General features: G+C 43.2%; 1 protein-coding gene across 1 annotated transcript in view; it reads right to left on the reverse strand.

Annotated features, from left to right (window-relative positions):
• LOC127006426 (uncharacterized) overlaps positions 1-13261 on the reverse strand; it is a 50202-nt gene that overhangs the window by 20401 nt on the left and 16540 nt on the right. Inside the window, exons 2-4 of the mRNA XM_050876378.1 lie at positions 5468-5565; positions 4973-5109; positions 942-1134 (exon numbers count right to left, since the gene is read on the reverse strand). Of these exons, the coding sequence (XP_050732335.1) occupies positions 942-1134; positions 4973-5109; positions 5468-5565 (428 nt within the window). The remainder of the gene's footprint in view (positions 1-941; positions 1135-4972; positions 5110-5467; positions 5566-13261) is intronic.

The following is a 13261-nucleotide window of genomic DNA, read 5'->3' on the forward strand; positions in this document are numbered from 1 at the left end:
ATAAAAGCAAATCATACTTAGTTTACATTTGTATGAGCATGCTGGCCTTGGTATTGCTTTGGTATTAATGCACACAATATTACTGATACGCTATTAGATTGCATGAATTTGGGGGTTTAGTCCACGGAAATTCAAAACCAAACAACACACACACACACACACACACACACACACACACACACACACACACACAGTCGCACACACACACACACACACACACACACACACACACACACACACACACACACACACACACACACACACACACACACACACACACACACACACACACACACACACACACACACACACACACACACACACACACACACACACACACACACACACACACACACACACACACACACACACACACACACAAACACACACACACACACACACACTAGTTAGTCAACGGAAGAGTCTGTAGTTTCCTGCACTGAAGTCCTGCCGACGCAAAACAAACTGACAAAAAGAGCCAAACATTGCCGGCCTCAACCCTTCATCTAATTGTTTCATCGGTAAAGACAATCATAAGGGACAGAATAAGCCTAAACTAACAATACTATATAAATCTGCCCTGGCTGCTACGAACTAAGGTCACAGTTACTGTGACGTGGACCTTGGTTTCTTTCTGTGACCCACATATCAAAGACATAAACGTTCTAATAAACTTGGTCAGGTCATATCATGAGAAGAACAAATAATAAACAAGCAACCATAGTAACAGAATGGCAACTCAGATTTTAAGGAACTCAGGGCAGACCGAGAACAAAATGGATAGATGAATCAGAACGTTTCCTGATGCAGGACGGAGTGCCCTAATATCAGAGGTGGAAAACGTTAGGAGAGGCCTTTGTCAAAAAAATTGCTGCTGATGTTGATAATGATGAATGTGCTCAAAACCACGAATGACACACACTGCTCTCTTTCCTACATGCCTTGATGACGTTCCTGTCCAAGCGGCAGGAGGTGATGGCGTCCCAGTCGACTGTGTGGGCGAAACAGAGCCTGGGGTTCCCCTCCACCCTGACGGAGCCCCGCAGCACCGCCGTCAGAGAGAACAGTCCGACCTCCTGCAGGTCACGCATCTTCCGGATGACGAGTGCGTAGTTGTAGAAGACTCTCTCGCCCCTGGGAGGGAAAAATTGACGTCCAGGTGTTACAGGCATGTATCATGAGAGAGAGAGAGAGAGAGAGAGAGAGAGAGAGAGAGAGAGAGAGAGAGAGAGAGAGAGAGAGAGAGAGAGAGAGAGAGAGAGAGAGAGAGAGAGAGTGTGTGTGTGTGTGTGTGTGTGTGTGTGTGTGGTGTGTGTGTGTGCTTGTTGGTCTTTGTATTTGTCTGTTTTTTCTCTTTACAGTCTGTCTGTTGTATACGTGTCCGCTACTCTGTTTGTCTGTCAGGCAAATATCCAAAGAAAGAAATACCCTTATTCCCTCTACAAAGTGTAATGGAACCGTGAAAACGCTCGCGGACAAATCCGCGTTTCATTTCCGATATATACTCCTTTTTGTGCTTTAATGTTATTTTTACTCGTACACCCTCGCTCGGGAATAAATTATGAAAGACACGCTCGGTGCTGCACCGTCTGGTCACCATCTGTTGTCACTCCAATCCAACAACGTACGTAGAAGAAAGGGGCACCGCCAGCCCGTGACGTTTAATTTTTTTATGTTTAATGTGATTTAATTTTTACACATACCATAAAATCAAACAAATTATTCGCCACGTTCTGTGCATATGTATCGGACTGATGATTATCTTTCTTCACTGTCAATCATGAAGAAACGAAGGTTAAAAGGAGCGAGGTCAACGTTTTGTTTCTTTTTCGTACTGTCTTTAGTATTATAAACGTAATGGATAAGAGGAAAACGAACGTTTCTTCGCGCTGTGCACAGTAACAAGTGGTATCTCTATTCACACTAGCAACTAATTACATATGTAAGAACAAAACTTCAATCAATGCTAAGTTGCGTGATGACTGGACTGGAGTACCTACCAACAATAACATTTTTAACCGCAACTGGTGAACTGAACCACCGAACCATTATACACGGACAGGCTGTCTTTCCTCATGGCACAGGACACAGGGCAGCGGCAAAACAAAATTAGAGCCTCGGCCATATTACCGGATGTGTGCCAGATTCAAGAACTTAGCATGGGCCATTGTGCAAACGATAAGGCGTTGTGTGCCCAGCCATTGGGTTTGCCACGAGTTTCGACTCTACTTTCTGGAATGGTTCAAGGGGCATGGGGACTTGATGAAGGGAGGCAGGAGTGCTAACATGGAGTGGATAGGTTGATAAGTCAGTGACAATTTTGATGAGAATTTCGTAATTTCAAATAATTACGGCTAATTATTGACCGCTGGATGCCACATGAGCCCGACAAACATTATCCGATAGAGTTAACGAGGATTAAAAAGACCAGTAGTAAGTCACAGAGAAAAAAAGTCGAAAGATATTTAACAAATGTAGTTGTAATAGTATCTGGCTGTTCTTCTCTTGTTGTCCTTGGCTGTCTTCTTATCCTATCGAGAGAAAGAAGACATCAGCACGTAAGCATCGCGCGTGACTTGTAAATATATTCTTGTAAACACGACGAAAACAAAGGATGACCTTTTTTTTGTAGTCTGTCTTTTTTAATTAAAATTAAACTATACCAAAATATAAACACTGGGGCTGCCTTCTGTATTCATGTCAACACGAGAACCAACGCTGACTCTCTATTTCAAGGAGTCATGCAGGATGAGGGATGGACGTGAAGGAGGAGGAAGAGGGGGAAGAGGAGAAGGAAGAAGAGTAAAAAGAGAAGGAGGGGAGGGAGGAGTATGGCGTCCTCACCTTCCCTGGCCAATTCCCTCTTTTCTTCTTTATGATTAATTTTCTTTTCATTCTAAAAGCGAGGGTTGGGGAGGAGGCAAAGCAGGACAGTGTTACTCTCTCTCTCTCTCTCTCTCTCTCTCTCTCCTCTCTCTCTCTCTCTCTCTCTCTCTCTCTCTCTCTCTCTCTCTCTCTCTCTCTCTCTCTCTCTCTCTCTCTCTCTCCTCTCTCTCTCTCTCTCTCTCTCTCTCTCTCTCTCTCTCTCTCTCTCTCTCTCTCTCTCTCTCTCTCTCTCTCTCTCTCTCTCTCTCTCTCTCTCTCTCTCATAACGAGAAGGCTGAGAGAGGACAATACTTGAAGAGTCAGCCTTTACGTACATACATCTTGCCCCATCACAAGAAGTAGTATGAAACCTATCGAAAACACACCAAACAGGTGGTGCCAAAATTTCCCAGGATGTTTTTAGAGCCAAAATCTTATCTCCACCGTGTTTATCATGAGCGTTTACATTAGCTGACCAAGTTTCATTACTATTGGCTTATAAATAGTTTTTTTTTTTTATGTTGCGCTTTGAAAAGCTACTTAAAATCGAGAATTTCTTTGTTGATGAGATATTTAGCTTAGGGTATTCTGTATTCTATAAGCATTCAACAATAAAGTTACACAGGAAAAATTCTCCTATCACTCCGAAAAAAGGTTGAAAATGCCACTCTGAACATAATGTTAATAGAATAAGAAAAATTCCAGAAATTCCGCCAGTCATTGTAAATCGAAATCCTCTGCGTCATTTTACACACATGTATGCAAGCATAAAGTGTGCAAAGTTTGAGGTCTGTATAACAAAAATGGCAGGATGAGGAGGCCGTGAAAGTAAAAAAAAAAAGTTTTGAGAAAACGAAAATACCTTATCTTATTGAAAATCACGTTACTTTAGTCTAACTTCTTATTTATCCATTGTCTAATGTCTTGAGATGATAGAAAACGTTCGTATACATTCTTATTTTATGTGTGTGTGTGTGTGTGTGTGTGTGTGTGTGTGTGTGTGTGTGTGTGTGTGTCTCATATCTAGACTATATCTGGTAAAGATGTGGGGGGTAGCATTGTATTTGCCAGGGAATGTGTAATATGGAATCTATATATGTTTGAGAGCTACTATGTGTAGCTCTAGGACAAAGAACAATTTTAGCAAAAAATGAAAAATGTCAAAGTTGAGTGATTCTGGTCACTCAGATGTGTGGTGGCCCCTTGAGGTTTCGTTTATTCTCTACTGTATCCTCCGAAAGGTGACCGATATTTTTCCATGGGAGTGGTGGGAGGGTGACTATATATTGTGAAGGAAGGTATAAGAATAGAGATAGGAGCGAGGCGTGTGCAGCAAAGAACGCAATAAAAATGGAAGTTAAAGACAAAAGGAAAAGCGAGAAATCGAGATGGAGAAGGAGAGATTTCATTCAAGAAGATCTCGAAAAAAAGCGCCCGCAGGAAAAGATGACCAGAGGGCCGAGCGAGCGTTTGTTCATGAAGAAATAGCATCTCTCAATAAATGTGGGAAATTCCAAAGCTAGGGAAAGAAGCAGAACAACATGAATTAGAGATAATGAAAATGAAGATGAAAAAGTAGTAGTAGTATTATAAATAGTAGTAGTAGTAGTAGTAGTAGTAGTAGTAGTAGTAGTAGTAGTAGTAGTAGTAACAGCAGCAGCAGCAGCAGTAGTAGTAGTAGTAGTAGTAGTAGTAGTAGTAGTAGTAGTAGTAGTAGTAGTAGTAGTAGTAGTAGTAGTAGTAGTAGTAGTAGTAGTAGTAGTAGTAGTAGTAGTAGTAGTAGTAGTAGTAGTAGTAGTAGTAGTAGTAGTAGTAGTAGTAGTAGTAGTACTAGTAGAAGTAGTAGTAGTAGTAGAAGCCTACGACTTGAACTCTTTCAAGAGAAGGGTATCTGGACACCTCTCCTCCCGAAATTAACCTCTCTTTCGGCCACCTCTTTGGATTCTTTTTGGGAGCAGCGAGTAGCGGGCTATTTTTGTTTATTATTGTTTACTTTTTTGTGCCCTTTAGCTGTCTCCCTTGTTGTAAAAGAAAAGGAGTAGTAGTAGAAAAAAGTAGCAGTAGTAGTAGTAGTAGTAGTAGTAGTAGTAGAAAAGGAATGATGTACCTGATGACGGAGAGGTTGGGGAAGAGCTTGCCGAGGGTGCTGAGTCTGGGCACGTCGTAAATAAACAGGTAATCGGTGATCTCCAGCAGGTGAGGGAACGAGAGGCTCTGAAGGTACCGCTCTTCGTTTTCGTCCTTCTGTTGCGAGAAAGAAAAATAAAACGATTACATTGTGAAGGACGTGTTGGTATGCGTTTTTAAACTCTTTACTTGATTTTGTTTATAGTATCTGTCTAGATGTTTCTGCTGTTCTGTCTATTTGTTTGTGTCTATCTGTTTGTCTGTCTGTCTGTCTGTCTGTCTGTCTCCGAGTCTGACTGCCTATTTGCGTGTTAATCTGGGTGTCTTTTTCTAGTTGTCTGCTTGTCCATTTTTAATTATGTCTATTTATCTACCTAGCTATCAGTCTTACTACTTATGATTATCTATCTATGATTATAATTTAGTATATTTCGCAATCTACCCCCCTCCACCCACACACTCACGGCACACTCACCACGTAGATCAGGGAGAGGTGGAGGCAGCCGGACACCTTGGCGCAGGCACACAGGTCCTCCAGGTGGGTGAGGTTTCTCAGGTACATGCTGGGACAGGCTGGAGGGGGGAGAGTAAACAAAGGTTTCACGTAATAGTAGTAGTAGTAGTAGTTATCTTATAAGCTGTAAGAGGGACAAGAATATGACAACGACGACGACGAAGACGACGACGATGACGACGACGACGACGACGAAGAAGAAGGAGAAGAAGAAGAAGAAGAAGAAAACAAAAAGAAGAAGAAGGAAAGAAAGAAAGAAAAAAAGAAAGAAAAAAAAGAAAGAAAGAAAGAAAGAAGAAAGAAAGAAAGAATGAAAGAATGAAAGAAAGAAAGGAAGAAAATAAAAGAATAAACGATAAAAGAAAAAAAGTAGAAAAGAGGGCATATTTAGCCTAAAAAGCGTTGCAAAGTATACAAAACACACACACAATAATGTACTACGCAAGGAATGTACCCGTAAAACAGACTGAAAATTTAGCCAACAGTCAGTTAGCAAAAAGAAAGGAAAAAAAAAATGAGTGATTAAAAGTAACATTATGAAGATGAGAAGGAAAAAGACCGGAGAAAATAACACACACACAAAAAAAATAACACCCACTTGTAACATTCATTAATAAAAGGGAAGGAAAGACAAAGGAACACTGGCCTTCTGTTGAGGTGGTGAAGTACTCTTTCCGACCTTCCTTTTCTCTCTCCCTTTTCCCTTCCTCTCTCCTCCCTCCCTCACCCTCTCATGAAGTCTAACCGTCACTCATCTCGCCGCACTCGTTTGTTTTCCTATGTGTGTGTGTGTGTGTGTGTGTGTGTGTGTGTGTGTGTGTGTGTGTGTGTGTGTGTGTGTGCTGTGACCTAAATTAAACGTATTACAAGATATATTGTCTCGTAATCCTCCCACCCTCAAAAAAATAATTCTACACACAGTCCCTTATAAATCTGTTTCGTACACTAATTCCACAAAACACGACCGCATATGGCGTGCTGTTGCTGGGGACTTAAGCAAAGGCAGCTCTAGCTCTGGCTGTACGCGAGGTTTGCATTTCTGGAGGACACGTAAAGTTTATTTCGTGTAATTCGAACATAATTTCCCTATTCGAATACAGTCAGTCAGTCATGGGGTTTGATTCGTGTGGGTGTATATGAAAAGCGTATAACAAAGTGAGCTTTTTGTGCTTGTTTTTCTTCCCGTGGTAAGAGAGACGCATACTCTGAACTCACGTACAACCAAGGAGAAAACAAAAAGGAAACTGGAGAACAAAATGAGGCAGGATCCAGACCCCAGACAAACCAGACCAGTCGATTATAGGTTTGTTTCCGAGGCAGCCGACAGCAAGAGATATTTTAATGGCTGCATGCATAACAATAACAGCTTAGTCTTAAAGCTTCAGCGCCGACGATTAATAACCAGGTGATTCCTGAACATGACTGGCTCCACCGCCGGAAACAGGTCCCGCAAGGCAAATCATGACCGGGGATTATATTTAAAATATATGAAAAGTCAATCAAAAATTAAATAAGATTACCATTAATATGATATACCTATAAAGAAAACGAAAGATGCTAAAATTAAGGACCATAATACTTCTAGCGGTGTCTGATTGATCTGATCGTACATAAACAAAGGATAGTGAAACGCCGAAGTGAATGTGGAAATACTGAACGAGTCTCATATGTCTCCGTGACGAACAAGCAGCGGCGGCGGTGGCTGAGTGGTCAGCGTGCGGGCGTGGTGACTCCGTGGACCTGGGTTTGAGTCCTACTGAAACACGCTAATTTTTCAACTATTGCCGAGTGGGGGAAGATTACCCACATGCTGCCCAGATCATCAATCAACCCTAACTTCGCTCAAGCGGAGCACCGTATGGGCCAAGCAAAAGTCATTCATCACGGCAGTCACTATAAATAAAATGCGCCTCCGCCACTGATGGGCTGGGATCGTCCAAGAGACCCCTCAAGACAGCCTACCGGCGCTACAGCCGGCACCTAAATAAAAGAAAAGAAACAAAAATTAACGGCGCAACATTGGTTTGACTTTTGTTTTTGCTTCTGATGGCCAAAGGGGATAATGTAGGACACGACAACCCCCCAAAAAACAGGAAAAGGACAAAGTAATTGTGAAATATATGAACGAGTCTCACTTTAGGAAAGGCTAATGATGAGGAGAGGTCTTGTAAAGGGCCAGTTTTTTGGCGCTCAGCTCCGCTTTTATTGCCTTGGAGACTGCCGGATGAGCAACCCGAGGACACAGAGCTGACTACAGTGTTCTGATTATTACTGCCTATTTTCCATCTGTTTTATTAGTTCGTCTGTATATCGTATCGACCAGACCGGGACGGATAAGACTGTGCAGTATAACAACAGCCTGAGGATACAGAACTGACCGTGACATCAATATTATTGTAGGTTATTTTCTAAATGTTTTCCCATGTTCCTGTCCATCGACCAGCCAGATAGAGAGGGTCAAGAGGTAGAGGGCGGCATACGAAAATTTCCGCAGCGAGTCCCTATGAGGCCCGAAAACTCGTAACCTAACTGTACCACCTTCCATTTCACTGATGACGTAAGGGGTGTTCTTTCTTTTTTCCTGTCATATTATCTCTTATAAGAAGGGGTATCAACGCACTTACGGCATTACATTTGGCATTTTATTCTGACGACTCCTAATCTCTCCGTAAGACCAGCATATTGCGGAACTGCTTTTATTGTCGTTTAGATTAGGTCTACTTTCCCTAACCGCGAAATATTGATAATAACCGTCACAAAACTAATAACAAAAAACAGCGCCATGAAGCTTGAAAAGTGTGCGCTTCCCCGTGGACGGACGGACTAGTAAAGCAAAAGCAGTGTCCACGAAGTAAATTAGTACCTGAGTTCCTCAGGCAGCCAGACAGGGGCGTGGGAAGGCACGGGGGAGGAAGGCAATGAAGGGAGGGATACACAAAGGGAGGAGGGTGGGCAGGCACGGTCATCCCCAGTCTCCGCCGCGTGTAGAGGCTTCGGGGCACGGAAAGAATATAGCTATGTGGAGGAATAATCACAAAACCTTCTCACGCAAAAAAAAAAAAAAAAAAAAAAAAAAAGTTTCTTTTCCTCTATTGGTTTATTATTGTTTCCTGTGTACATCTCAATTGCATGTATTTGTGGCGATATAATAATTTCACGGCGGCGAAAATTAGCCTTTTTTCCTCCTCCTTTCCCTGTACAGAAACACACCAGCAGACTGCATGTTAGTGGGTGAGGCTCTGCGCTGGTGACGAAAAAAACATTTTCCCACCCCTTCGCCCTTAAAATCTAACTCTCACCTCACTCTCCCTTCCAGCGTCGCCTTAAGCTCACTGCCCTCTCCTCTCTTTTTCGGTAACTTACTTTATCATGTCGCCTACTCACTTATCTAATCGACCTCCTCTAAGACAGCCTTTCCATAAGCCTTTGCCATCACGCCCTTAGCTCCTAACACTTACCCTCCCTTTTGTGTTTTCTTAAAAGCTCCAAGCCCACTCTTCCCCTCACCCGTGCCTTGCATTCACCCTCACCCCCTCCCTTCCTAAACTGATTAGCCAGTCTGTAAAATCTAGAGATGACGCTGAACTAAACTAATGAAAAACAAGTTTTTATTTAAAGCTGTATCGAATCCGTTGAATTTTCTTTTGTGATCTCGACGATGACTGGCTGATGTTACTCAGACGGACTCTGTCCTCCGCTGCCTCACCCTAGCGGGAGGCGTGGTGCTGATGGGGAAAAGAAACGAAAAAAGAGAAAAAGGAAAAGTGGAGGATAACTTTATGGTGCTCCTCCTCCTCCTCCTCCTCTTTCTCCCTCCCCTCCCCTTCACCCTCCTCCCTCTCCTACTCCTCCGTTTCCACCTACCACTCGTGTAGTGCCCAATTTACTAAGAAAAAAATAAAATAAACGAAACTCCTTGACCCGACAGTGTTACTTTTGAACTCCACCTGGAAACGCGGCGATCATTTCCCGCCGCGATGGGAAGGACAAGCAGGTTTATAATACAGAGTTCAAGTTGGAGAGTTATCCAACCCGTCTTTGTCTTTTTTCCTTGCAGTTAAGCAGGTCGTAGAGGAAGAGGTCGTAAAACTTCAGCACTCCCCAGTACTTAGCGTCTCCCCTTGAGCGGACGTTGGCAGTAGTCGTATATTCTAAATTACTGCGATTACATTTTCCGTGATGCGACGTTTATGAGTCTTTAATGTACGCACAGTGGAACTAGCTTTCTTATCACCATAATGGTTTACGGCAAGGCAGCGCACAGCCAGATTCGCCAAGGGCTGACGGGCGAGGGAGTGAGCGTTGTGGTCATGTGCGAGGGTATGTACCCCGTAGACGCACCCCCGTGGATCTCTCTTATCCCCTTCAGTCGCTTCTGGCGTACTGAAAGTCACTGCAGACAAGACAAGAGAAAGCAAAGCAGAGAAAGAGCTGGCGGACAAGCAGTAGCGTTTATATTCCCCTGACAAACGAATACGAAACTACGACTCTTCCCACCTCAAATTATCTGTGGCGTACTGAGGCGCTGCGGGCAAGGCAAGGCAAGGTAAGGCAAGGGGCAGAGGAGCGGAAAGGCGATTGTTACTCGTATGTTTGAAATTTCGATACATCATGAGAAGTCTCTCATACATCGTAAATTTTTGCAGGCAAGGCTAAGCTAGGCAAGGGACATTTACATAAGAATGCAGGCAGGCAGTCAAGCAGGCAGACAGGTAGGCAGGCAGGCGAGCAGGCGTTGTGTATATAATTTCGACACGTGTGAAGAAAAAAAGGTAGAGGACAATTCCGTTAGAAAACATGAAGGCGGGAGGATGAATGTTGTGTTTAGAATTTTAAGGTTTCGTGAGAAGAGAAAGAAAGTTATAATAGATTCACTGCCACGTCAACTTCGGCACGTTTCGGGGGTATTACGATGCTCTGGCGCCGGGCCTCCCTCGTGTGTGTGTGTGTGTGTGTGTGTGTGTGTGTGTGTGTGTGTGTGTAAATACAAGTTATTAGTGTCTCGGATAATACCATCGAAACTGAAGTTTATCACAAGTGAGTGTAAACTGAGCGCCTTCATGTGGGATCAGTCAAGCCTTTGGCAGTCGAGGACTCAAAAAAGCGCCACGCCGCTTGTCAAAACAACAAATTTCTCAGGCTACTGATTGTCTAATCTGTTTCCTGTTATTTTCTCTATTCTAAATTTCATCATTCAAAAGCTGAAGGTTGCGTCTGTGTACGCAATGGGATCCCTTCCTCTCGTGCCCACGATCTAGCTTTAGCATTTTTCTCTATATGGCTGAGACCTAGTTGCCATTCAATCAGTAAGTATGCCTGTGCTGCTTATCTCTCACCTATTTACCAAAGGTATAAAATTATTTGACTATTTGAATTCTAAAGTGGAACATATTTTGACTCCCTCTCCCTTGGCTGAAATTTCCATCTCAGGAGATTTCAGCGTTCACCAACACCTTTGGCTTTCATCCTCTTTCACTGACCAACCTGGTGAAGAAGCCTACGAATTTCCTCTCCTTAATGATCTAGAGTAGCTGGTGCAGCACCTTACACATATTCCGAGCCTCTAAGGTAGCTCGCACACCGACGTAACCAACTGCATGGAACCGATCACCCGTAACTGGTCGCGTACGATGGTCGCTTTGAGGTTCTCACACAGGAGATTTTTCTTTTTTGTTTCAACAATGTCATTGGATTAGGATGACGTAGCTTTGTTTTGGTGCATAAGCAAAAGGAAAAGAGAATATCATTGGTTTATCCATATTATATAAAAAATGCTCAACGAAGGAGTTTTGTTGCTGCTCAGGATTTTTACAGAATGTCTAAAGAAACCTCCATGAACTAATTCGTTTGGGTGTCCCAAGCCTCTTAAGAAGGATACAAATTACAGAAAAGTGTACTGCCATACCTTTTCTTGAGTAGTTATTCAGAGTGTAACAGTAGATGCACGGATGTTTTTCTATTTCCTTTGCAAATTAAATGTTTCTGGCTAGCTAGTCACGCCCCATTGCAGCAGCAGCAGCCATGACCCTTACTCTCGAAGGCACATGACGTACACTGTCTCTTCAGTGAGTCCACAATGCAACTGATCGCCACACGACCAACATATCCATTTGCGCGTCGATCACGGTCGCCCTTCTTAAGCACAGATTGCATATCTTGCTGACTATAATTTCTCCAGACTTCTGTCACTTTGTTAAAAGCAAAAATATCTTCAACGACTTCACTTCTGCATCCTTCCACCTCCATCCTGACGGAGCTACAGTCTTCACATATCTCTCCAAAGCTGAACTCTTCGCTCAAACGTTCTAAGAAAATCACAATCTACGTAGGTGATTCAGGTCATACCCTACTCATCCTCTCTTTTGGCTTTACTATGCCAAATGTTAAAATTTTTAGTAATGAAAGCGTTCAGATCGTAGGAATGAGGACATACAGACAAAGAAAGGTTATTCCAGGTTTACCAGCTTTGAAAGGAGAATATAACTGTTGGAGACAATACAGAACGACTAAGATTGGGAAAGATAATTTTGCAAGAAATTGGATTTGAAGTTTCCCGCTGAAATTGTCATATGCAGTTTAGCATGCACAAAAATGTTTAGTGAAGGTGATAGCTCTGAGTTATCCAAGAACAGGGACAGATATCTGAAAAGCTGTGTCGAGTTCCCTGGTGGGAAAAATGTTTTGAGGTATTGAAAAACACAAGCTCCTGCCTTATTAAAAAAAATAAAAAGCAAAGTCAGATGTTAAGCGTTCTATGTAAACTTTTAGTTGTATAATTTCTGGTGAGGGTCGTTTGTTACAAAACAAAAGGTTTAGTAATGCAGAATAAAGTTATCAGCGTAAGAGTGAATATAACATTTTGGTTTAGAAATGTCATTAATGAACAATAAAAAGTGGGAGATAGAAAAGAGTTCTGAGGAACACCACTGCTTATAATTTAGGGATAGAACAGTGACCGTCTACCACAGCAGAGATAGAACGGCCAGAAAGGAAGCTGGAGATGAAAGTACACACACACACACACACACACACACAGAGAGAGAGAGAGAGAGAGAGAGAGAGAGAGAGAGAGAGAGAGAGAGAGAGAGAGAGAGAGAGAGAGAGCGAGAGAGAGAGAGAGAGAGAGAGAGAGAGAGAGAGAGAGAGAGAGAGAGAGAGAGATAGAGAGAGAGAGAGAGAGAGAGAGAGAGAGAGAGAGAGAGAGAGAGAGAGAGAGAGAGAGAGAGAGAGAGAGAGAGAGAGAGAGAGAGAGAGAGAGAGAGAGAGAGAGAGAGAGAGAGAGAGAGAGAGAGAGAGAGAGAGAGAGTCCTTGAGCTGCCTCCTTTACTCAGCAAATACGTTGAGTCTGTCAGTGCTTGTTCTTTTACCTTATCTCGTTCTCCAACGGGTGTTTCACGCGGAGAATAAGAAGAACTGCGAGGCCAGAGGTGCAGCGCGGCGGCACATGCAACAGAAGCAACAAATATATGTTGAAAATAACAATAAGACACAACATGCAATGAAATGGCAAACACCTCGCAGAGGAAACGAAGACGTGTGTCTGGCGAGCCAAACTCTGTTGGTGAAGAAACTACTCATCTGAGAGTGAAGGACAACGCCATGAGACGGGACCAGCAATAACTCGGGACAAGGAGGCAGCGAGTGGCGCCCCAGCACCACAAGCAACAACATAATAGTAATGGTGGCGACCCCATCCTGTCGTAGCCACACTGTGCCGCCGCTCCGTGCCTCGCCTCCCCTCACCCAGCACCAGAT

This window comes from Eriocheir sinensis, chromosome 32 (genome assembly GCF_024679095.1).
Source record: "Eriocheir sinensis breed Jianghai 21 chromosome 32, ASM2467909v1, whole genome shotgun sequence".
Classification (NCBI taxonomy): domain Eukaryota; kingdom Metazoa; phylum Arthropoda; class Malacostraca; order Decapoda; family Varunidae; genus Eriocheir; species Eriocheir sinensis.